General features: G+C 45.1%; 1 protein-coding gene across 1 annotated transcript in view; it reads right to left on the bottom strand.

Moving 5' to 3' along the window:
• The window catches only part of BARX2 (BARX homeobox 2), a 79,033-nt gene that overhangs the window by 6,411 nt on the left and 46,945 nt on the right, over positions 1–25,677 (bottom strand). The window contains exons 2-3 of the mRNA XM_047752527.1: positions 7,019–7,316; positions 1,895–1,979 (exon numbers count right to left, since the gene is read on the bottom strand). Coding sequence (XP_047608483.1) covers positions 1,895–1,979; positions 7,019–7,316 — 383 coding nt within the window. The remainder of the gene's footprint in view (positions 1–1,894; positions 1,980–7,018; positions 7,317–25,677) is intronic.

Raw genomic sequence — 25,677 nt, 5'->3', positions numbered from 1 at the left:
AGTCCCCCGGAAGGGTTTTACGGGTGTCTTAGCATTCTGGAAGTTTGGGGGTGACGACGTACTTAATTGAATCTTATGTATCCTTCAACTTCCCCCAGTACCTCTCCTCTCAACTCTTATAGGCTCTAAATCTATAAAGAGACAACAGTGCTTCATTATAATGTGCTCCCCAGCTGCTTCCTGGACTATGATGCTTCAGCTCGATCATGAATTCCGTGAAGACAGGGTTATATTTTGCTCCCTGACTTCCTAGAGTGCCTAGGACGAGGCATGGTTCATCAGAGACACTGAATGGTACCTGCTAATGCATGCACCGTCCGTGTGTCTGTACCTGTACCTGGCATCTCGGCCTCACTGGGGGAGCACTCACAGGCCAGGCCATCTCCACCTAAAAATCCTTCCATCTTGGAGAGAAAAATTGGCAATTTGCTCAGGATTTTTTTTTTCCCCCGTGGGGATATAATGAATGACGCCTCCGTGGCTTTCTTCTCATTTCTCCATTAATATTCATTTGCAATTTACTTATTTATTCTTTGCATTGTTAGCAGGCAAGAGCAAGAACTCAAGTTTTCAGAAAAAAAGTATTGAACACAAACAAACACAGAATGGAGAAAATGTCACAAAACCTAGTACCTACTACCTATTTTTTTTTCCTGAAAAGTAAAAAACATTTTATTCTAATAAGTTCATTTAAAAACCAAACATGGGGGAGTTCCCATCGTGGCTCAGTGGTTAACAAATCCGACTAGGAACCATGAGGTTGCGGGTTCGATCCCTGGCCTTGCTCAGTGGGTTAAGGATCCAGCGTTGCCGTGGGCTGTGGTGTAGGTTGCAGACATGGCTCGGATCCCGTGTTGCTGTGGCTTTGGCATAGGCCAGCGGCTACGGCTCCGAATGGACCCCTAGCCCGGGAACCTCCATATGCCACAGGAGCAGCTTAAGAAACGGCAAAAAGACCAAAAACAAAACAAACAAACAAACAAACAAACAAAAAAACAAATATGGGAGTTTCCATCGTGGCTCAGTGGAAATGAATCCGACTAGGAACCATGAGGTCGTGGGTTTGATCCCTGGCCTTGCTCAGTGGGTTAAGGATCTGGTGTTGCTGTGAGCTGTGGTGTAAGTCACAGACTCAGTCTGGATTCTGCATGGCTGCAGCTGTGGTATAGGCCAGCAGCTGCAGCTCTGATTCAGTCCCTAGCCTGGGAACCTCTGTGTGCTGCAGGTTCGGCCCTAAAAAGCAAAACATTAAAAAATAAAATAAAATAAAAACCAAATATGGAATGACTCATCAGCCAGGCACTAGAAGAGCATCAGGGAAAGCAGAGTCACAATACCACCTGCATCAGAGGAATCTGGGTGCTATTCAACACGCCCTGCCCCATGACAGAGAGTCAGAATTCTGGGAAGGGCCTCGAGTTCTGCATTCTTACCTGCCACCCAGGCTCCTCTGATGCCCCTAAAGTTCGAGAATCCCTGCACTAGAGGACCCACAACTACAAGAACAGATGTGCCCTATATGTCCTATAAACAGAGAACTGACTTCTATTCTTAGCTGTTCGTGGGAGGGGGAAGGAAGTTCTTTGCAAAGGCTAGCAAGTGGGGTTAAATCAGCAACTGAGAAGCTTGGGAGCTTTTTCTTTTATTTCTAATGAAACTCTGAAAAAGAATATCTTTCTTCTTTCTGGTCAGGACATCCTCCTGATCAGGCCAGGAGGAATGGCTTCGCCTTTGGTTCCAACAGCCGCCCCTGTCGCCAGCATCTTACAAGGCCTTCCAATCTCCGGGGTTCAAACCATCAAATGGTCCTTCCTGCCTTCCTACCACCCTAGCCCCGTACTATGAGTATTTCCTGTGATGATGGGCCCATGGTAAGTCTTACTCTCTTTCTTACCATTTTCTTCCATTTCATCCTGCGGTTCTGATACCAAGTCTTCACCTGCAGTTGAGTGAGTCCCAGAGACTGGGCCAAGTCCAACCTGGAAGGCACGAGAGACAGAAGAAGGATGAGGAGGAAGGGAAAGAGCAGTAGAGGTGGGGTCCTGTTAATTAGTCCAGGCCCTGCTCCCAACACGGGGACCTCCCCATTCAACCAATTCCTCCCCAAAGAGCTTTGCTTTCCTTTCACAGATCCTATGGAGGAAACTCTGGGAAGCTAAGGAAGAGATGTCCAGGCCCAAGGACTGTCCACTTTGAACACAAAAAGGATTTCTGAGCCTTCACTGCAAAGTCCTCTTTCCTGACCCGACGAACTCTACTCTGATCCTGTACAACAGGAAGACTCTGACCCCAAATCCAGACTGAGAAGGAAAGGTCAAGCCATTATTTCCCTTACCAGACTCCCACTCATCACTCAGATCCAGCTCAAGCTCCTCCCTCCCTGTAGATGAGCCTCCCACCCAACCCCATCCCCCGGGCTGCCTCCTCTACACGGGTCCACCATGGCCCAGGTGGCTGCAAGTTCCCAGCAGTCTCTGGGTGTGTAACTCACATGAGTTATTTCTGCCTCCCTAATTCAACTGCAAGAGCGGAGGATGTCCTCTGCTTCTTCTATAATCACGAAAGTGCCTATCGCATTCCAAATCCAGAACAAGGGCTCAAAAATACCTTTCACAAAAATACCTTTCGACGGACTGACTCATCCACCGTTGCTGCCCTCAATTGTTATAATGCCAGATCCCAGAAGAAACACGTAGCCCCTCCTGCTTCCCAGTCCCCTGTTAAGCATGGTTCTGCATTTCCCTGGAGCTTCTTCTATAATCACGAAAGTGCTTATCGCATTCCAAATCCAGAACAAGGGCTCAAAAATACCTTTCACAAAAATACCTTTCGACGGACTGACTCATCCACCGTTGCTGCCCTCAATTGTTATAATGCCAGATCCCAGAAGAAACACGTAGCCCCTCCTGCTTCCCAGTCCCCTGTTAAGCATGGTTCTGCATTTCCCTGGAGCCTCCTGAAAAGTCCTGAATGTCAAAGCCATTCCCGGGAAGTGTGAAGTATTTAGAAATAATTCTGACTACACCATAGCTGTTTCCTGATGTCCCTGGCTGGGCCCTAACCCCCCAGACACATGCTATCTCCTTTACTCCTTTTGCATCTATTTCTTTGTGGGGTAAAGTAGATGAGAGCGCTGAGGCTCAGAGAGATTAGAATCTCCCAGCAACCACTGCCAAGTCTGGCCACACCCTGTTTTTATAAATAAAGTTTTACTGGAACACAGACATGCTCATTCATTTACATACTGTCTGTGGCTGCTTTCATGCCACAGCCTCAGAGCTGAGTAGCTGTGACAGAGACCACATAGCCCACAGAGCCTAAGATATCTACACCTTGGCCCTGCACAGAAAAACTGTGCTGAGCCCTGGCAGGGGGTCCAAGAGTAAGAGATGGAAGCAGGGTTCAGGTCTACTCAAGTCCTCCTGTTCAGGGGCTCGCTCCACTCACTGTATTTTGGTACAAGCTGGATCTGTCGAAGGGTAGCACTTGCCCAGGCTTTCGTGGAGGGAACTCAGGGATGCAACCCAAGTGGAGCAAATGAATTGGGAAAGAGAAAAGGAGCCAGGCTGCCCACCTCAGTCCCAGAGACTGTTGTATAAGCCTTGAGCTGTGTTGACAGAACCCCAAGTCCACCCAAGCACCATCAGGAAGGACCACCTCTCACTCCCACCCCTGGCTCCTGGAGCAGCCAGAGACTTGCCATGCAGCAGCTTGGGATAAGCACCCTGGACACAGCTTGAGCAGTCACCATCACTCTGGGCAGCCCCCGGATTTCCGAGGATCACAACTGGGAACATAAGGTCCATCAGCATCTCATAGAAGCCTGCAGAGCCCCCAGCCTAGGCCATGGCGACGCTCAGCTGCAATGTTCCACAACTGGGGAGTAGTGAACGATATCTCACCATCAGGAAGACCAGTGGGTACAAGAGTGAAGGTTCCCGGTGCTTAACTCTTGGCTCTGGGTGCAGCTGCCCAGCCCCCTTGCTTTGACCAGTGGGCCGAATTTTAACCTCCAATAATAAAAACCACTTTCCTTCAAGGATCTTGAGAACCTGGCTTAAATCTGCATTCGCACGTATCTGGCTGTCTCAGGAAAAGGGCTCCTGAAAGCTGGCGGTTTTATTGAAAGTGATTAACAGACTGAAGCTAATAAATTCCCAGTGCCAACAGCACTTACTCTCCCCACTAACGAAGCCCTGCTCCCCAGGCTGCTAGTCATTAAGAACCAAGAGCCCAGGGGCCCATCCCACAGACTTCTGGTCTCCCAGGCCTCCCTGGAGACAGGTATCCCCCGGCTCCCCCTGTGCCCTCCCCGCTGGTTCACCTGAGGCCATCAGGTGCATTAGTCAATGGAAGGTTCAGTTCACAACTCTGCCACCGCGTGTTAGCAAACGGGGTGAGCTCACTTGGGAAAAACGCGCCCCTGACTCACTCTGGCTACAGAAACACGCTTCCCTGTCATCAGCTTTCTCTCATTACCTGCCACCGTTACAAATTCTCACCTCCCTGCACACGCGCTTAAGTGGGGTCACCTAGGAGACAGGGGAAACAAACAAAGAGGAAGAGGGCGGAGGCTGTGGGAGGAGAGAGGCTCATGGCCCCGGTCACGTACAGAGGTGCGGAACAGCTGGGAGGGTGGCGAAGGCGGCAGCTTCCATGCCAGCCGGATGGTCCTCCTCCCCAGGCAAGTGAATCAAGCCCGTGTAGGTCACCTGAGAGGTGCCTGGGCAGGTATCCGGAAGCTAACATTGGAACTACCATTTTTGTAAGAACATTCTCTGGCTCCTAAAATAAGCCCAAAATGTTACACGAGTATGCGGCTTCATAAATCGGGGTGTCTACCCCACCCGGATGCTAACGACACAGGGCTCTCTGTTAACCTGCTGGGGGGCGTCAGAATAGCCATCTGATACCTAGAGACCCCATCGATTAATCCCCAATTCCCAGACCTATCTTCACCACCTGCCTGAAGGTGACCCAAACTGCCCATGTCCAAAACAGAAGGCACTTTCTCTGCCAAACCCACTCTGTCCTCAGCCTTCCAGCCTCGGTTAATGGCTGTCCCTTTCTTACCTGGTGGCCCATCCAGGAACCACAGAATTCTCAACTCCCCTCTCTCTTCCTCATACCGATGTCAATTCTGTCTGCTCCATCCTCAAAAGTGTTCTCCAGTCTATTCTCTCCTCTCTGTCCCACTGTCACCACGTTCACTGAGGGCTTCAGGGACCCTCCCTGGACCCTCTCCTACCTACTTTCCCTACTCCATCTCTTCCCTCTCTCACTAGTCATTCACGGTACCCGAGGTAAGGATTCTAAAATGTAAATCGCGAGTTCCCATTGTGGCTCAGCAGGAGTGAATCACTAACATCCGTGAGGATGCAGGTTCAATCCCTGGCCTCACTCAGTGGGTTAAGGATCTGGCATTGGCACGAGCTGTGGTACAGCTCGCAGATGCAGCTTGGATCCTGCGTTGCTGTGCCATAGGCCGGCAGCTGCAGCTCCTATTGATTTGACCTCTAGCCTGGCAACCTCTGTATGCTTCGGGTGCGGCCCTAAAAAGCAAAAAAAAAAAAAAAAAGGAAACCTGGCCACATCACTTCCAGCCCTTCATGGCTACTGATGGGCGACCTAAATGACAAAGTCCATGTTCTGTGGCCAGATGCACAGGGTCCTTCCCACCTCTGCAGCATCATCTCCCTCCACCCCCCTCCCCATACCTGAAGCCAGAGATACCTGACCACCTGCAGGGCCCAGTGAGCATGTCTGTGTCTTTTTTGTGTCAATCCCTCCATGGAGTGCCCTCTCCCTCCTGAGTTTTGAACTCAGCTTTCTTTAAATATTGCCTCCTCCAAGAAGGTTTCCTTAGCTCAGTCCAACACACTCAGCAATACCTCAGTGCTGCTACCGCCCGAAGGACCATGCCAGCACCCGGGCCCCCCTACACTGTGATGTAGTTACCGCAGTCGCATCCTTGCCCGTGACCTCCTCTACTCTTGTCTGCTACTTTGTGGACCTATAATCCCTGCCACACGGCTAATGGGTACTCAACTAACTGAACTGGTAAATAAATTCCCTTTTCGTCAATGGTTTGCATATTCCTCTCACTTAAATTTTTGTCAACCAGCTAATCCAAAGTTTAAGGGATGCGTTTGAGCTTTCTTCCCTTCTCTTGAATAAGAGTAGGGTCAAACCCTCATATGGACAAGGCAGAGAGCAAGAGAAGAGAAGAGCTACCTGGAAAAGCCTCCCAATAAATAGGATGACACATTAGCTCAGCCATTCCAGGGTGAGTTTGAAGGAACAAGGTAAGACACACATGCTTGCATATTTTGCAGTTAAGATGCTAGATTAAAGACAAGGAGGAGGTGCTGAGGTGTCTGAGTAAAAGCAGGGGTCACAGTGGCCCTCACTGGGATCTCAAAAGGTTTTAAAGAAGGGCCCTCCTCCTGGTCCTCCTTGGTGTCAGCCAAATGGTCCTGACTTGATTCCGTTCAAATCCACAAGGACATCTGACAGCTCTGCAGCCCCCTCAATCCAGCCCTTCCAAGTAGGAGCCAGGCAAGCCCACCAAGCAGGTTGGGGGTTGGAGGCGGGGGAGAAGCCTGGGAGGATCATGGGTCCCAATTCCAGGTCTAGCCCCCCTGCATGGGATTCTAAGTGTAAGTGGCTTTAAACACTAAACCTGTTTCCCAGTTGAGAGGCTGGGCAACCACTGGCTGAACTTGACCTTGCCTGTTTTACTGGAGTCCTTAAGTTCAAATACGGAGTGATGGTAAGGAGTAAAGACTCAGCAGCAGGCAGGCTCCTGGGGCTGAGTGTCACGAAGGCGTGTGGTCTGGCTTCTGTTAAACCAAGGCTGAATCACATGAGCTTCGTGAAGGCGCGCTTCCTGCCAGAGTGTCCTGCATCTCTAAACCCCTAGAACAGTCCTCGTAGCGTCCCACACCGACAGCAAAAGGAGCCTCATCTCCTTTCTCAAGGGCTCTACCTGCAGACAGTCCCCTCCCCAGGTCCTCACCTGTCGGGGGTAGACAAGTACTTCTGCTTCTGGAACTTCTTCTCCAGGCCCATGAGCTGCAGCTCAGTGAAGATGGTGCGGCTCCGGCGGGGCTTCTTCTGCCGGGGCGCGGGCTGCTCCGTCTCCGACTCGCTGCTGCCGTGGTTCTCACCTGGGGCTTCGGTGCAGGCGGCCTCAGTGGCTGGGTGGCGGGACAGAGACTGGGCGACTCCCGGGGCGGCAGGGACCAAGTGGGAGATGACTGCGGGCTGTCGAGTGATCACCGAGAGGAGAGGGTAGGCCCGAAGGGAAGCAGGGCCTGGAAGACAAAGAAGGAGTGGGGTGGACGGAGGCCGGAGGCCTTCAGTGGATCCCGTGCTGAGACTGGTGGATGGGCAGGGCCTCCTGGGCTCCAGGAGGTACAGAAGGAGGAAGGGAAAGAGGTAACTCGACCTCCTTGACCTCTCATGGCTGGCAGGACCCATGCCTGGTGTATGAGAACATTCAAGTTCCCCAAGGCCAAAAAGAGGGTCCCCGCACTTCCTCTGGTTTTTAAGGGCATCTTTCTCCAGCCCTCCCTTCTGAACCCTTAAATTCTGGTTTCAGAGATATGGGTCAATGACACTGAGCAGATGGAAAGAAGTAGTCAGATCAAGCTAGAAGCACATTCTTAAGGAATCCAAAATAGATTCGTAATATATAAAGTACTGGAGAACCACCTCCAGTCTTTATAAAAATACATGGTTGTAAATATAAATTCTTTCTGAGAAACATATAGACTTTGAATCATAACATTTTTCAGTGTTCCCATTGTGATTTAGCCGGTTAAGAACCTGACTGATATCCTCATGGATGCAGGTTCAATCCCTGGCCCTGCTCAGGGTTAAGGATTCAGCATTGCTGAAAGCTGCAGTGTAGGTTGCTGATGTGGCTCGGATCTAGCGTGGCTGTGGCTGTGGCGTAGGCCAGCACCTGCAGCTCTGATTTGACCCTAGTCTGAGAACATCCACATGCCATGGATGTGGCCCTAAAAAAAGACACACATACAAAAAAAAAGAACCATAACATTTTTCAGAGCTGGAAGGATGCTTAAAGATTATTTAATTCAACTTCCTCATTTCAGAGACAAGAAAACAGTTCCAGAAAGGCTAAGGGACTGGATCTTGCCACAGAGCTTGGAACAGGCAGATTCAGGGGTCAAACCAGGTTCTTCTGGCTTGAAGTCCAGAGCTTTTACCTCACGGTGAATCACATGGAAACATCATTTAGAAGAGGGGGCCGAAATGATTTTAATTCACAGGAAAACTCAGAGCCATTACACTAGCTGCCTCCGGCACTGGGCGAAGAAGAATTCTCAGGCTGGGTCAGAGCCCAGCTGAGGAAAGTGAGCAGCTGAGGCTGATGAACGTCTGCCACCGCCCTGCAGGGGTGGGGTGTGATGGCACCCACGCTAGTTCTGTGCCTCTTCTGCTTTAGGAATTTCTAGGCAAGAGGACTTTTCTGTCCAGGAATCAGTTATGCTGTTTTTTTGTTTTTGTTTTTGTCTTTTCTAGGGCCGCACCCGAGGCATATGAAGGTTCCCAGGCTAGGGGTCTAATCGGAGCTTTAGCCACCGGCCTACACCAGAGCCACAGCAATGCAGGATCCATGCCACATCTGTGACCTACACCACAGCTCACGGCAATGCCGGATCCTTAACCCACTGAGCAAGGCTAGGGATCAAACTCGAAACCTCATGGTTCCTAGTCGGGTTCATTAACCACTGCACCATGATGGAAACTCTGGTTATGTCGTTTTGAGGGTTTTGGGGTTTTTTTTTTTTTTTTTTTTTTTTTTTTTTTTTTTTGCTTTTTAGGGGCTGCACCTGCAGCATATGGAAGTTCCCAGGCTAGGAGTCAAATTGGAGCTACAGCTGCTGGCCTACACCACAGCTACAGCCACATGGGATCAGAGCCACGTCTGCGACCTATACCACAGCTCATGGCAATGCCAGATCCTTAACCCACTAAGCAAGGCCAGGGATCGAACCCACATCCTCATGGATCCTAGTCAAGGAACCGGTTATATCTTTAAAGTTCAAGTGAAAAAGCTCTTGCCTTTCATTGTTCCATAGTACTGGGTTTAAAAATGTCACGACCCTTACCTACGTACATCATCTTATCCCTCTGGGCCAACGTTTTGTTATCCATATGTGAGTAGAAGTAGATGATTTTGAAGCATTTTTCGAACCCTAATATACCAATGTACAAAATATACCTAATATACAAAAACACCTTTTATCCCAAGCCCATCTGGATAGCTGACGAAAACAGAGAAGATTTCAGGGCTTCCCTCTGGGACACAGCCCAGCGCTGACAACTCACTGCAAAAGCACCTTAAGCATCAGAGCCCAACGACCCTCACAGTGCTTCCGGGTTAAAACCGAGCCATCACAGAGGCACCTCCGCCTGTTCTCTTTCTCCTCTGGGTTAGCATTTCTCTTCTCTTTCATTTCCACGCTCCTGTTTTGGACGTCAGTCTTAGTTATGAAACCAGATGACTTCTCTTGTTCCGTGACTACACTTCTAGTAAGGCCCAGCAGAAACCACAAAGTTGTTAAAACAATAAATCACCCAGGGCTACAACTGCCATTAACTCTCCAGCCAACCCTAACACTTGAGGTTTCTTGGTATGGATTCTTTTAATGAAGAAGAAGAAAAAAAGAGCCTGGGAATGATAGTTTATAATGAGAAAATTAGGACTCCTGGGACAGTGGTTTTGCATCTGTATACATTATGACTTTTTTTTAATAACAAAAGCATCTCAAAGTTTCTTATACGAGTATAAGACGTTTCTCATCTCAAAGCACTCTACTCCCTTAATTCTGCCTTTTCTTTCTTTTTTTTCCATTTTTTTTATTACTCAAATGAACTTATCACATCTGTAGTTGTATAAGGATCATAACAATCTGATTTCACAGGATTTCCATCCCACAGCCCAAGCACATCCCCCCACCCCCCAAACTGTCTCCTCCGGAGACCATAAGTCTTTCAATGTCTGTGAGTCAGCATCTGTTATGCAAAGAAGTTCTGTCTGTCCTTTTTTCAGGTTCCACATGTCAGTGAAAGGATTTCATGTTGGTGTCTCATTGTGTGGCTGACTTCACTTAGCATGATAGTTTCTAGGTCCATCCATGTTGCAAAAAATGCTGGTATTTCGTTCTTTTTAATGGCTGAGTAATATACCATTGTGTATATGTACCCATCTTCTGGATCCACTCCTCTGTCAATGGACTGCCTTTTCTTTCAAAAGGAACTTTCTTTATTAAGCAGGCTAACTTATAATCTAGAAACCTAGAAGCTTATCAATATAAGAAGTAGCCAGTTACCTGACCTGAAATAACAAGGCTTTTAATCACCAGAGTTTCAGCTTCCTCTTTTGTAATAGAGTTAAATCTTTTTTTTTTTTTTTTTGCCTATTGGAAAATATTTTAAGGGTGTAGTAATATCTATGTTGGCAAGGATATGGGGAAATGGACACTCACATATTCACCTATTGCTGGTGAGTGTATGAAACAGTATAATCTTATTTATTTATTTATTTATTTAGGCTGTACTCATGGCATACAGACATTCCAGGGCCAGGGATCGAACCTGAGCCACAGCAGCAACAGTCAAGGGACTCGCTGAACCACCAGGGAACTCCAAAAGAGTATAACCTTTTAGAAAGACTAAGTAGTAGCTATCAAATTACTGACCAGGAAATTCCACAATTTGAGTCTTATTTGCCTATGTGCACAGAGCTTTATATACCAGCATAGTCAGGGCAGCCTTTTTTATAATGGTGCAAAAGGGGAAACAATCCATCTATCTATCAACAGGAAAATGGTTAAAGAAATTATGAAACATCCATAGTATGGATTATAATATAGCTATTAAAAATATCTAAAATATCTGTATAAACTGATGGGGCCACGCCCACAGCACAGGAAGTTTCCAGGCTAGGGAGCTACACCACGCTCACAGCAACGCCAGATTCTTAACCCACTGAGCGAGGCCGAGGATCAAACCTGAGTCCTCACAGATACTAGTCGGGTTTGTTACTGCTGGGCCACGATGGGAACTCCAATAAATGTGTTTTTAAAGTAAGTCCACTGAGTTAGTCATCAAAGTATTAACAGTGATTCCCTCTGGAGAAGGCGAGGGAGTGAAATAGGGTGAAAAGGAATCTGCATGTTTTTTGGTTCTGGTTTTTGTCTTTTTAGGACCACACCAACAGCATATGGAGGTGCCCCGGCTAGGGGTCTAATCAGAGCTGTAGCTGCTGGTCTACAGCAACGTGGGATCTGATCTGCGTCTGCACCCTACACCACAGCCCACGGCCATGCCAGATCCCAGACCCACTAGGTGAGGCCAGGGATCAAACCCACATCCTCAGGGATACTAGTTGGGTTTGTTACTGCTGAGCCACAACAGGAACTCCTGAATCTACACAAATTCCTCTAATCCGGTATTCAAATCCCGCCATAAATGTTTGCGAAGCATCTACTATGGGGCTGTACCCTGTCCTAGAAGCTGAGGATACAGCAGTTGAGTCATTTAAAGCCTCACCTTCACGCAGCTTATCTTTCAGTTGGGGAGGTAGACAGCAAACAAATAAATCCCCATATAATGCCAGGTAGTGATAAATTCTATGAAGGAAAGCATAGCAGATTATGAAGGTGGGGCAGGTAAGGAAGAGGGCAGGTATTTTAGATAGGTGGGTCAAGGGAAGGCCTCTATGGGAAAGGTGACATTTCTGCAGGTAAGTGAGGAAGAAAGCCTTGGGAAATGCAGAGAAGAACACCCCGGGGGCAGAGAACCAGCTCATGCAAAGCCCCAAAGTGGGGAGAGGCTGTGTTCAAAGTCAGACAGTCAGGGACCTGGGATCTGGGGTCCTTTGCTGCAGTGCTTGCTTGCACCTGGACAAAAGTCTCCTCCAGTTAACAGAATACAAAGAAACTATAAGGGACTAAAAATAACTGCACACAAGCAGCAGAAGGAGATACAAAAAGACCAAAAACCCAACTGCCAGTCTGAGCTGTTGAGAGCAAGAGGAGCCTACTATGCAGGATGCCTTCACACAGCACCACCAAGGGGGTGGGCGGACCACCCAAGCTACCTTCCAGCCCAACTCATGCACCGCCCCCCCCCCCCCCCCCCCCCCCCCGCCGCCCCATCCCATTGAAGGGACCTGCTCACTTCCCCTCAAGGAGCAAGCAAGGAAACCTGTTACTTGTTTTTGCTCCCCTGCTGCAGCATGGGTCTCATTAAAGCCTTGCCTGAATTTCTCATCTGGCCTCTTATCAATTTCTGTTGATTAACCAGTCCAAGGTTCTGGCTGGTAACAACGGATTAGCATAAAGGCAGATGAAACAAGGGTGGGCAGAGTCACAGGAAATAAAACTTCAGAGCAATCTGCTGCGGTTGGATCATACAGGGTCTCGAAAGCCAGAGCATACAATTTGGATTTTATTTTTATTTCAGATAAAAACCATGGATGGGAGTTCCCGTCGTGGCGCATTGGTTAACGAATCCGACTAGGAACCATGAGGTTGTGGGTTCGGTCCCTGCCCTTGCTCAGTGAGTTAACGATCCGGCGTTGCCGTGAGCTGTGGTGTAGGTTGCAGACGTGGCTCGGATCCTGAGTTGCTGTGGCTCTGGCGTAGGCCGGTGGCTACAGCTCAGATTCAACCCCTAGCCTGGGAACCTCCATATGCCGCGGGAGCAGCCCAAGAAATAGCAACAACAACAACAACAAAAAGACAAAAGACAAAAAAAAAAAAAAAAACATGGATGAGATGTGAGCTGGGAAAGGACATGATCTGATATCTGTCTCCAATTCCCACTGCTACGGCGTGGAGGACTAATGATTGGGGTGACTGTGGAAGCAGAGAAATGTGCTCTGCAAATGATACTGTGAAGAAAATGAAAAGATAAGCTACAGACTGGAAGTATCTGCACATCTTACACCTGACAAGTGATTTGTGTCCAGAATACATAGGGAACTCTCAACTTTCAACAACTTAAAAATAACCCCAGAAGTAAACGAGCAAAAAGTTCTGACCAGACATTTCCCCAAAAGAGATGTCACATGAGAAGATGCTCCATGATTGGTCATCAGGGAAATGCAGTTTACAACTACACTGAGATACCACTACACATGTGTCCAAATGGGCTAAAAATTTTATAAGCTGACAATAGCATGTGCTGATGAGGAGGCAAAGCAATTGGAACACTCATACATGGTCTCACATGGGAATGCAGAAGGCCACAGCCTCTTTGAAAAGCAGTTGGGCAGTTTCTTTTGTCTTTTAATTTTTTTTTTTTTTTTTTTTTGTCTTTTTAGGGCAGCCCCATGGCCTATGGAGGTTCCTAGGCTAGGGGTCGAATCAGGGCTATAGCTGCCAGCCTACACCACAACCACAGCAACACCAGATCCGAGCCACATTAGTGACCTACACTTTGGCAATGCCAGATCCTTAAGTTGAGCAAGGCCAGGGATCAAACCTGTATCCTCATGGATGCTAGTCAGATTCGTTTCCACTGAGCCACAACAGGAACGTCAGTTTCTTATGAAGTTAAATATACAGGTATCATATAACCCATCATTCTCCCTCCTAGGTATTAATCCAGGTGAAAACACAAAAACTTGTATGCAAATGTTTACAATGACATTATCAGTACAGTTGTCCTCGGTATCTTCAGAGCATTCATTCCAGGACCACCCCCTCAATACCGAAATCCAAGGATGCTCAAGTCCCTTATATAAAATGCATAGTATTTGCATATAACCCATATACATCCTCTTGTATACTTTAAAGGATCTCTAGATTACTTGTAATACCAAATACAGTACAAATACTATATAAATAGTGGATAAACCATGGATGCAGAACCTGGGATTACAGAGGGCTGACTGTAATTACCAAAACGTGGAATCAATCTAAATATCACCCAACTGTGGATGGGTAAATAAAGTGTGGTACATACATACATATTCAGAAGTATAAAAAAAAAAAGGAACAAACTTGATACATGCATGAATCACACATGCATTTCCCTAAATGACTAAAAGGCTATATAATTCCATTTGTATGACATTCTGGGTAAGGCAGAACTAGAGATGAAAAACAGATCAGCGGTTGCCAGAGGTTAAGGGTTGTTGAAGAATTTGACTACAAAGAGATAACATAAGGGAATGGTGGGGGTGGTAACATGATGAAACTATTTTGTGTCTTGATTGTGGTAGTGGTTATAGAGTTTCATGCATCTGTCAAAACTCATAACCATACACTAAAAGAGTGAATTCTTATTGAATATAAATTAAAAATAAACTTTTAAAAAGTCAGTAAGTATCTTAACTGCTGTTTTGTTTATATTATACTACTAATGTGACACATTTTATTATAAAAGAAATTTATAACAATTCAGAAATATATAAAGTAGAAGTCTCCCTTCACAGTTTTCAACCCCAATTTCCAGGCGTAAACTTCCATAATTGTTCCTATGTATATACAAACATGCATATATTCCCAATCTGGTAAAATGTATGCTAATCTACTGAAACAGAGTTACAAAGTGTTTTTCTCATTCAATATAAATGTCTTTTTTTTTTTCTAAAAGGATCCTCCTCAATCCCCAAACCCTTTGTTGACTAGTCTGTGACTTAAAATGCCAGCTTCAAGATACAGTAAGTTCCCAAAGAAATGAAGTTGGGAATTTTTGTTTATCAGAATTCTGGGAGGGAGTTCCCATTGTGGAAACAAACCTGACTAGTAACCATGAGGATGAGGGTTTGATCCTTGGCCTCACTCAGTGGGTTAAGCATCCAGCATTGCTGTGGCTGTGGTGTAGGCTGGGATAGCTGCAGCTCCAATTTGACCCCTAGCCTGGGAACATCCAGGGGTGCAGCCCTAAAAAGCAAAAAAAAAGAAGAAGAAGAAGAATTTGGGGGAGTCTGTTAGGGAATTTTAGTCACCAGAAGCCTGAGAAATTCCTATTTTCTAGAAAATCAGCCAAATTGGGCCAAGAATCACCCTTCCCAAGAGTGGTTCACAAACACGAAGCACAATTGTGCTGCTGTTAACGGGGGGCGGTGGGGGGGTGAGGTTGGGAGGAGGAGGGGTCAGGAAGAGTTAGGAAACCAGGTGGATCAGAGAGAGGGGCCGATTTTTTTGAGTCTGCCATGAATCTGTAGCTTTGGGGAGAGTGAAGGCTGCTTAGAGAGGATTTCTGAAAAACCTTTTAGGGGGAGTACTGGGTAAAAGCTATGAATATACTGCTTCCAGAAACACTGAAGCTCTTCCTGCTCAAGTCTTCTATAATCAGATTTCTGTGTCTTTGAGTATAATTCTATAGATACACTGGGCCATATGGGGCCCTAGAAATAGCTTGGTTACATTATGTACATGTGTCTGTTTCTGGACTCTGTTCTCCTGAATTAATATATGATCCTATGACAGGACCATTCTACATTTATTACTGTGGATTTTAAGGGATTCTTTTTTATTATTATTATCTGGTAGAACAAATTTTCCCTTTGTATCCTTTCTACAAAATGTTCTTTGCTATTGTCATTAATTCATTTTTCCGGCTGAATTTTAGAATCAACTTGTTAGTCTCCAAAAAAGCAAATCCCGCTAAACATTTACTGGACCAACCTTGACCTTATAGATTATGCTAGGAAAGCTGATTCTTTGGATGATCCTATTCTCCGGTAGCTTGAAAGCAATTTCTGTTCTTTAAAAATGGCTTCTAGATGGAGTTCCCATTGTGGCTCAGTGGTTAACAAATCTGACTAGGAACCATGAGGTGGCGGTTTCGATCTCTGGCCTTGCTCAGTGGGTTAAGGATCCAGTGTTGCTGTGAGCTGCGGTGTGGGCTGCAGATACAGCTCAGATCCCATGTTGCTGTGGCTCTGGCGTAGGCCGGTGGCTACAGCTCCGATTAGACCCCTAGCCTGGGAACTTCCATATGCTGCGGAAGCAGCCCAGGAAATGGCAAAAAGACAAAAAAAAAGCTTAAACCTAATGAAAACACCTTCATTAAAAAACAAAAGAGGGAGTTCTCGTTGTGGCTTAGTGGTTAACCTATCTGACTAGGAACCACAAGGTTGCGGGTTCAATCCCTGGCCTTGCTCAGCGGGTTAAGGATCCGGTGTTGCCGTGATCTGTGGTGTGGGTCACAGACATGGCTCGGATCTGGCGTTGCTATGACTTTGGTGTAGGCTGGCAGTTGTAGCTCTGATTTGACCCCTAGCCTGAGAACCTCCATATGCCACAAGTGTGGCCCTAGAAAAGACAAGAAACAAACAAACAAAAAAAAACCCTGAAGAATGACAGTGCTTTAAGGCAACATCCTAATCACCAAAGCCTATAGTCTCAAGAAACTTGACTCAATGTTCTGATGCAAACTTAGTGAAAAAATTTGAGAACACCATCTGATGTTGGAGACATCAGACATCAGGGCCACTGTGATGCTGATAAATGTTGTGTGTTTCGGGGGAGGGTCAAGAGGACCATCATTGTAAACAAATATAATTGCAGTGAGGCACTGTGTTGTTTTTGATGTGTGTCCCTAAGGCTAGAAGGAGCAAGCCTGGCTGGACCAGGAGGGACACAGGGTGGGTAAAGTGTGTGCAGCAAAGCACCACATCTCCTGAGAGGCAAACCAATGGAGCAGAAAAGAGGCCAAACATACGCCAGTCAGCTGCTGGCTGTCTTTCCTTGTTTTAACTTATGACCTGATTTCCACCAAAACAGCACTGGCCCAGAGCTCTCGTTTCACAAAGCACTTGCCTACTCCCCGTTTCATATTCTCACAAAGGCGCGGTGTGATAGTCTAGCCATCTATTTATATTTTGGCTAAAAATCAAATTTAGGTTTTACAAATGGGAGGAAATTATAACTTCGGCGAAAAATTATACCATACACATTAGGGAGGGTACTTTGGTTACCAAGAAGGCAGAAAACATATGGCATGGTGTATGGACTATGACTTTCTCTTTCCCTAAGACTTATCACTACGTTAAAATGTTGATGCAAGCAGCTGCCCTGCTCCTCTGGACCGTTTCAAGCACATTATCTGCTACTGAGAGGGAGTAATGACTGTAATAAACCAAAGACATTGTTTAAACAAACACATGTGTAGTTGACAAGAGGAGTGTAAACATGACCGCAGTGAACGCATTTTTCTAATAGTTGTTTTCTTCCAACCCATCCCCATGGGTTGGGTTGAAACCACGGTTTGGCTGGAGGATGGCTACCATATAATTGGATGCATCGTACACCTAGAAACAGTTGTCTGCCAAACGTGTGGCCATTCTGGATTTGGATTAGTCTGGTTTTGGATTAGAAAACCTGATCCCACTGATGCACAGGGAGCCTGGGGAAACGTGAGACATCTGGGAGAACTTTCTGGCACGCTGATTCTGCAAACTGAGTGTAGCTTCTGCACGGGGACACACTTGGGCCAAGCCCAGGCACAGTCCAGGGTGGCTGATTCCAGGCACATACCCCCACCTCATTCCTCCTTCCCTGCGGAAGCCAATCCCCCCAAGCCACAGCTGGACTCGAACCCCAGCGCAGAAGCGCCAAAGAACAGAGCTCTCTCCCACACACCTTCCGTGGGTGCCTCTTCCATCCCTCCCACAACCCAGATCCCAAACTGGCTCTCCATGCGTTTGACACTTGCAATTGACAAGACACTTCCGGTTGACACAAGCAAGGGTCAAAGTTCTGAATGGATAAGAATCTCTAAGCTGCCTGCTTGACTGATTTACATCCCGGGAATGTGTGACCTATATACACACAGAAAGCTTCAGAGGGACACCAGTAACACACACACAGACACAGAGACAGATGCATTCAGTTAACCTGAACAGAGACTCATAGTGGAATAACTGGTAAGCTATGGCTGAGTTTCCTAGGAAAAATCATAAAACCACCCACACTGAATTATTCCCATCAGCTGGTAATTTGGGGCAGTGGAAAGAACAGGACCTCACTGGTTCGTGGAGTGACCTTGAGCAGGTTATCAAAACTTTCTTGGTTTCAATTTCCCTTTCTAGAAAGTAGGGCTAATACTAGTTCTCCCTTATAGATTATTGTAAAGATTAAATGCATTAACATATGTGAAGTGCCTGGTGGGCATTTAATTACTGTTAGTTCTTTTTCCTTTCCTCTTTTCACTGGATGCTCTGTGAATGAGCCAGATTCAAGTAGATGGATCTTCTTATCAAGAAAGCAGACCTGCTTGGGAACAACACATGTTTATTTTCTTATCCTCTGTGCATCCGTATAGGAAGCAAGATTCAGCAACACTTAGAACCTGCCAGCTTCTCTTTGCCAGATGGTAGCCTTTAAATGCCCTGACAGCTACATACAACGACGACTGACAGCAATAAGAGGGCTAAAGGAAATGAGTGGGATGGTTCACCTGGCCAGACATCCCCCTGAAATCATCAAGACTCCAGGGACAATTACTGTGGTTTTTACAGACTTGTTATAAAAAAAAAAAAAAATCCACAGCCCTTCCCAAGGTTAGTTGTAGGCAAAGAAGGATGAAGTTGGTGTGACATGGGATGGTACCAAAGTCAAATTCTAAAAACTTCAGGGAAGACAGAGATGGGGTGGTTAAAATTAACTTGCCTTGTCTTATGCTGAATGTGGACTAAGGAAAGGCTGAGCTGACGGTAACTGGTAACCAGACCTGAAAGTTCAGTATTTGCTTGTCTATGCAGATAATCTGTAAGAATGGCAAGAAAGGGAGGAAAGGAAATACAATGAGGCTCTGAGTGGCCTTTTAACTTTGTGACACGAAGTTTCTAACCCAGCAAGAGTTAATGGAAAAGATGCCCCCTTATGTATGATTTAAGAAGAGAGAAAATGTTTTAAGAGGCCAACTAAAGGCTGACAAAACATCTCAGCCATTAACTACCTCATTAAAAAAATGCGGGTGGGCATTTTTGATGAGTTAAGTGCAAATGAATTAGAAACATGTGGAATAAATTTATTCAAAAATCCACAGGCAACTGCCATGAGGTCGCCTCTGGAATAAGCATCTAGTTAAATTAAAAACTAAAGAAGGTGCACAAGGGCTGAAAAATTGAGGGATGCAGTGGGGAGAAAACATTTTGGGATTTTGAAAAACGAAGGTTAGGGAAATACACTGAGGCCATCCAAGCAACCCTGGTAGGCTGATTGCATCACGCTGTCTTTTCAGAGTCCTGGTTTTTGCAAAGAGACAAACTCCATCTTCTCACATTCAACCTGCAATGTCATCAAAACCACAGACGCCCACAAAAAATGCCGGGCTGCATCGAGAGCTACATGAACTCAATTAAGTTCCATTAACTCTATTAAGCCTGGCAAGTGGGTTTATGGACCTTTCCATCCTGCCGAAAATGTCATACCCCTCCCCCCAAAGGTGGCCATCATCCACCCGCTAGCCATCGCCACTCCACGTCACCCTCCACCAAAGAACACACTGGAAATGGCATTGTCTTTCTCCTCCTGGCCATTCTACTGTCTACATACACCCACACCTGCCTTCAGACATACCTCATAGCCACTCACAGACAGGAAGCTTCCCAGAGCAGCTGCTGTTCTTTAGTACAAAGACTGAATTAATCACTCCCACCTTCACGCTCCCATGGCTTTTGGGTTGTGTCCTTATTCACCCTGACTTAATTCAAAACTGGGAGCAAGAGTTCATTTGTTTACTCATCTATTTCTCACTAGATTGAGAATATCTTTAGGAGAAAATTTTAAAGTGCATTTATGAACTGGTTTTACCTGGAATCAGAAGATTGCAGCTGGGCCCATGGTCCTGACAACTTTGGGCTCTGTGGCCTTGATCAAACCACACTTCCAAGCTTCTGCTTTCTCTTCTCTAAAATGGCACTACTTATGCTTTTCCCAAGGTTGCTGAAGGATAACACTGAATCATGAGCATAAAAGAATTTTTTAAATAATGAAGAACTGTACCAAAAAAAGACAATCATTCTTCCCAAGAGCCAAAAAGCACTAACTTTCCAAATTTTAGAGATGCCTCCATTCATTAAGGAGTCATAATACTGCTTTCCTGTGCTCATCCATCCCTCTGTCTCGTCCCTTGTACTTCATAATTTCTAGTTAAGGGCCTGTTGTCACAGAGATAGAGACTCTACACAGCTGACCAGGAGGAATCCTCTGGTTCACTGTCACCACCATCAGCGAGTCTACAGAACAGCTACTTAGCTCTGTGTTAACTGCTAAAGACAGGAAGAGAAACAATCCCTCACCTCTGATTAACTGGAAACACAAGATAAAAAAAAAGGTACATATGATCCAGCAATTCTACTCCTGGGCATATATCTTGACAAAGCTTTCACTAAAAAAGATACATGCACCCCTATGTTCACTGCAGCACTATTCACAACAACCAAGACATAGAAACAACCTAAATGTCCATCGACAGATGAATGGATTAAGAAGATGTGGTACATATGCACAATGGAATACTACTCAGCCATAAAAAAGAACAAAATAATGCCATTTGCAGCAACATGGATGGAACTAGAGAGTCTCATATGAAGTGAAGTAAGTCAGAAGTAGAAAGACAAATACCATATGATATCACATATCTGGAATCTAATATATGCCACAAATGAACCTTTCCACAGAAAAGAAACGTATGGACTTGGAGAACAGACTTGTGGTTGCTATGGGGGGGCGGATGGACTGGGAGTCTGGGGTTAATAGATGCAAACTATTGCATTTGGAGTGGATAAGCAATGAGATCCTGCTGTACAGCACAAGGAACAGCATCTACTCACTTGTGATTGAACATGATGGAGGATAATATGAGAAAAAGAATGTGTTTATATATATGTGTGTGTGTGTGTGACTGGGTCACTTTACTGTACAGTAGAAAACTGACAGAACGTTATAAACCAACTATAGCAGAAAAATAAAAATCATTAAAATAAAAAAAAATAAAAAAAGAAGCTGATTAACTGGAAACATAAGACATTAAAAAAAAAGGGTACATACCACTCACGGGCATATATCCCAACAAAACTTAAACTGAAAAAGATACATACACCCCTATGTTCACTGCAGCACTATTCACAATAGCCAAGACATGGAAACAACCTAAATGTCCATCAACAGATGAATAGATTAAGATGAGGTGGGACATATGCACAATGGAATACTACTCAGCCATAAAAAGAACAAAATAACACCATTTGTAGTAACATGGGTGGAACTAGAGACTCTCAAATGAAGTGAAGTAAGTCAGAAGTAGAAAGACAAATACCATATGATATCACATATCTGGAATCTAATATATGATTCCAAATATAAGCGAACCTATCTATAGAAAAGAAACAAACTCATGGACATGGAGAACAGACTTGTGGTTGCCCAGGGAGAAGGGGAGGGAGTAGGATGGACTGGGAGTTTGGGGTTAGTAGATGCAAACTATAGCATCTGGAATAGATAAGCAATGAGATCCTGCTGTATAGCACAGGGAACTATTTCTAATCACTTGTGATGGAACATGAAGGATAATGTGACAGAAAGCATGTATATATAACTGGGTCACTTTACTGTATAGCAGAAATTGATAGGACATTGTAAATCAACTATAATAAAAAAGCTTTAATAAAAATATTTTTAAAAAGGTAAATTAAACAAAGAAGCATGTGGCAAAGGCTTAATGGCACAAGAACCATGGGACTTCAGGGTGGAAGAGCGTCCAGTGCTGGTGCCTGGTTGTGAAAAGAGGAGGAACTGGAGTAAAAGAGGAGGAACTGGGGTTATGACTACAGGGGGCTGGGAGAGGAGGGAAGACAGAGAAGCTGCAGGAAGACTCAAGGCATCAGCAGTACCTGCAGGGATGCGAGCACCTCTACCTCTGCCATATGCGAACATTTCAGTAGAAAAAAAAAAAAAAGAAAAAAAAAGATGAAGCTTGCAGGGGCCTCTTTAGTCTGGTAAAATCAGATGCTGTAGTGAAAATTCCTAGCAGGCATGGACAGTCACAACCTAGGGTTCCCTGAAGGACTCTGATGTGGATTTTACACAGAACAAGAGCTGAAGGGTTGAAAAGAGGACTCACCTCCCAAGAAGAAAGAGAAGACTAACAGAGGATGAAAGTCTGGGCCTTGGCGTACATCTTCATCAACAGAGCTGGAAAAAGAAACAGAGCCAACAAACGAGACAGACATTGAAGTCTACATGGCAAGTAGCACACGTAAGACAGGCTCAATGAAAATGACCAGGGGATGTCAACATGATACACTTAAAAAAAAAAAAAAAAAAAAGTCTGTATTTTATTCAGGTTTCTTTTTTTTTTTCCCCTCTGTTTTTATCTAATGTCCTGTTTCCAGTCCAGAATCCCATCTTACTTTTTTTTTTTTTCTTTTTTGTTTTTAGGACCACACTTGCAGCATATGGAAGTTCCTGGGCTAAGGGTCGAATTGGAGCTGCAGCCGCAGACCTACGCCACAGCCACGGCAACTTGGGATCCAAGCAGCACCAAAGACCCTACATCGCAGCTCATGGCGATGCTAGATCCTTGACCCACTGGGCAAGGCCAGGGATCCAACCCAAATCTTCACAGACACTACCTGGGATCCACGGAGCCTCACTACATCTTATTGCTATGTCCCCAAAGGCACCTCTTGGCTGTGAGAGCTTCTCAGACTTCCCTTGTTTGTGATGACCTCAATAGTTTTGCAGAGTGTCGGTCAGGTGTTTTGTAGAATTGCCTCAACTGGGATTTTTCTGATGTTTTTCTCATGATAAAACTGGTGTTATGGGTTTGGGGAGGTAGTGTCATTTTTTTTAAATCTAATTTTTATTTCATATCAAAGGATAGTTGATTCACAATGTGCTGTTAGGTTCAGGTGTACAGCAAAGTGAATATCCATTGCATAGATATATATACATATCCATTCTTTTCAGATTCTTTTCCCATGAGTAGATTCCCTGTGCTATAAGTAGGTCCTAGTTGATTATCTATTTTGTATACAGTACTGTGTATACGTTAACCCCAAACTCCTAACTTAGGAGAATGATACATTTTCAATAAGGTTACTCACTAGGAAATCTTTTGACATAGGTTTGAAAAAACTCCCTTTCTCTGATATTTCCAGACCTAACTTCATGGCACAGGAATCTCCACCAGGTGGACCGGGAAAATGTGCCTTGTGCCAAGGCATTGGGCAGTCTTGAGGAAAAGCCACAGGAGATTTCTTTCTGCAAGTGGCCCCGTGGGTCACAGGCTAGCTCTTAATTACTCAGGAGGAGAATCATCTGCCAAACTCAGAACATCTAATGCCAAAAAGTAATTTTCTAAATCCAATTTAATTTCCCTCTTCTCCCTATGCATTCTAATCCTGGCTTAAGTATATTCTTTACAGCTTGCCTTTAGTTGGAAAGAATCAGAAACAAAGTGGGATTAAAAAAGAATACGATTCAGTTTAACCAACTATGGAATACCTAGCATGTGCCAAGAACTTGGAATAAAATAGTACACAAGGCAGACCAAGTCTTTGCCTACCTTACGGATGGCAGACAGTTAACCAAGAAGCAACTCAGTTAAGATTTAACCAAATACAGGTGATCAGGATCCACCTGCAAGAGTGTCATTTAAACTGAAGGATGACATAAGCTGAGATTCCAATCAGAGAATAAAAAGAAACACGTAAAAATATACAAATTTGCCAATTACTGTGAAAAAAATTTTTACTAATTTTTTGGCTGCGCCTGTGACAAATGAAGTTCTCGGGCCAGGGATCTAACCCACGCCACAGCAGTAACCCAAGCCACTGCAGTGACAATGCTGGATCCTTAACCTGCTGTGCCACAAGGGAACTAAAAAAAAAAAAAAAAAAAAAAATGAAAGCAAAACAAAAACACACAGGATGAAAAGGCATTTGGGCCTTACTGAGGAATAGCTTCATAACTTCTCATGTTGAAACTGCTTCTGGAGAGTGTGGCCAAACGGGAAAATTCTCTGCTGGAAGGTTAAGGCCAAACATTAAACTGGGGCCTTCGAAAACAAACCGGTGTCTGGCAAGGCCCCCCCAACACAGTCAATAACGAGAACATAGCCCTCTGCTGTGATTGGCATAACACAGGCATTTCCATCAGGACGCCTTAATGGCATGCAGACGGTCACGTGATTTCGATGGTTACATCTCCTCTTCCTGATATTCCATTATTTTCTGATAAAGCATAGCCTTAAAACCCAGGCAGCTCGAGGTCCGGGGACACAGAGCTATGCTAAAGAAAGGACTCAGACTTCGGAGGAATCTACCCACTGGAGTGTGGTAATCACTGCACAATGTCTATGTATATCAAGTCATCACACTGATGACAGCTGTATATTTGGTGGAAGGCTCATGCTGGAAAGAATGAAAGAATTCCTCTCCCTTTCTCTTCTACTCAAGGTGTCAAGAGCAAGTGGCAGCCAGCATCAGTGCCCCCCAAGCAGTAGTGGGAAGGCTGTACAGCAGACATCAATATTTACTCAGGGTTCAGTCTTGCTCTTGTAGATCATAAGGGAGAACAGTCATAACCGGTAATAGGAGTCACAGCAATAAGATTCTTCAACACAGTGAATGTGAATCCTGAGGACCATGGTACCCAAGTGGCCAACCAAGACCAAAGGCAGTTGCTCGCTACACCAAGAAGCTCTCTGCACTGAGCCACTTCCTGTCTATTTAGACCCAACAATGTCATTCAGCTTGCCTTGGCTTCGGTCCGAAATGAGGTCATGCTTTCTCTGAATTTTCCTCATTCATAGATGGGGGAATGGGCTGGGTCTTAAGGTCCCTTTTTGTACCAAGATGCAGTGACTTGATGAGCAATGCCACACTCCGACACAGTGCACCTCACATTTCTCAACTCGACTATCAAGTCTTTGTCTTATTCTTCTGTTTCCCACACTGTACTTCTCATACTTGGCAAATGGTATCACCTAAATAAATATTAGCTGAATTAAACGAGTATGAGTGCGCTAAGCGCAAGAGTATTAAATGCATGCACGTAAATGTCCCAGAACTACTAAATCTTGTCAGGTCACAAGGGAGTGGAGTGATAAACTGTTTACTCATCTGACATCCTCACAGGTGATCCAGGTCATTGAACTATAAAGGCAAAGACTATCTTTGCATAAATCTCACCATGCACAATTAAGACTTTGAGGCTATGTGATTTATAGCGAATGACACATCAAATAACAAAACCGAGATTTTTTTTTTCCCCTAACCCAGCCTTTGATGGGATAAAGTGTTAAACAAAAGTCTGAACTAGGATCAGAGCTGAAAGGAAAGGACAAATGTCCTCTTCAGGTCACTTTATTGCTTTTCTAGACAAGCGCCACTAAAATGCTCAGTGCTGTTTGGCCCTCAAGTCCTTGTCTTCCTCATTCATGTGGTCTGTGTTTTTTTAATCGTTTACTCTTTTATTCTGCCACCTGGTGTTAAAAGCACTATGATTTTAATAAGGTAAGACAGGGTAAAGAGTACCTTGGAAGTTTCTAGGCTTTTGAAATGTCTTTTCTTTTCCTTCCAGTTTTACTGAAGCATGATGGACAAATAAAAACTGTATAACTGAAAGTGTACACACAATGTGATGATTTGATATACACAGAACATTGTGAAAT

The sequence above is a fragment of the Phacochoerus africanus genome, chromosome 11, assembly GCF_016906955.1.
Source record: "Phacochoerus africanus isolate WHEZ1 chromosome 11, ROS_Pafr_v1, whole genome shotgun sequence".
In the NCBI taxonomy this organism is placed as follows: Eukaryota; Metazoa; Chordata; class Mammalia; order Artiodactyla; family Suidae; genus Phacochoerus; species Phacochoerus africanus.
This window is presented reverse-complemented; position numbering and strand designations above follow the sequence as displayed.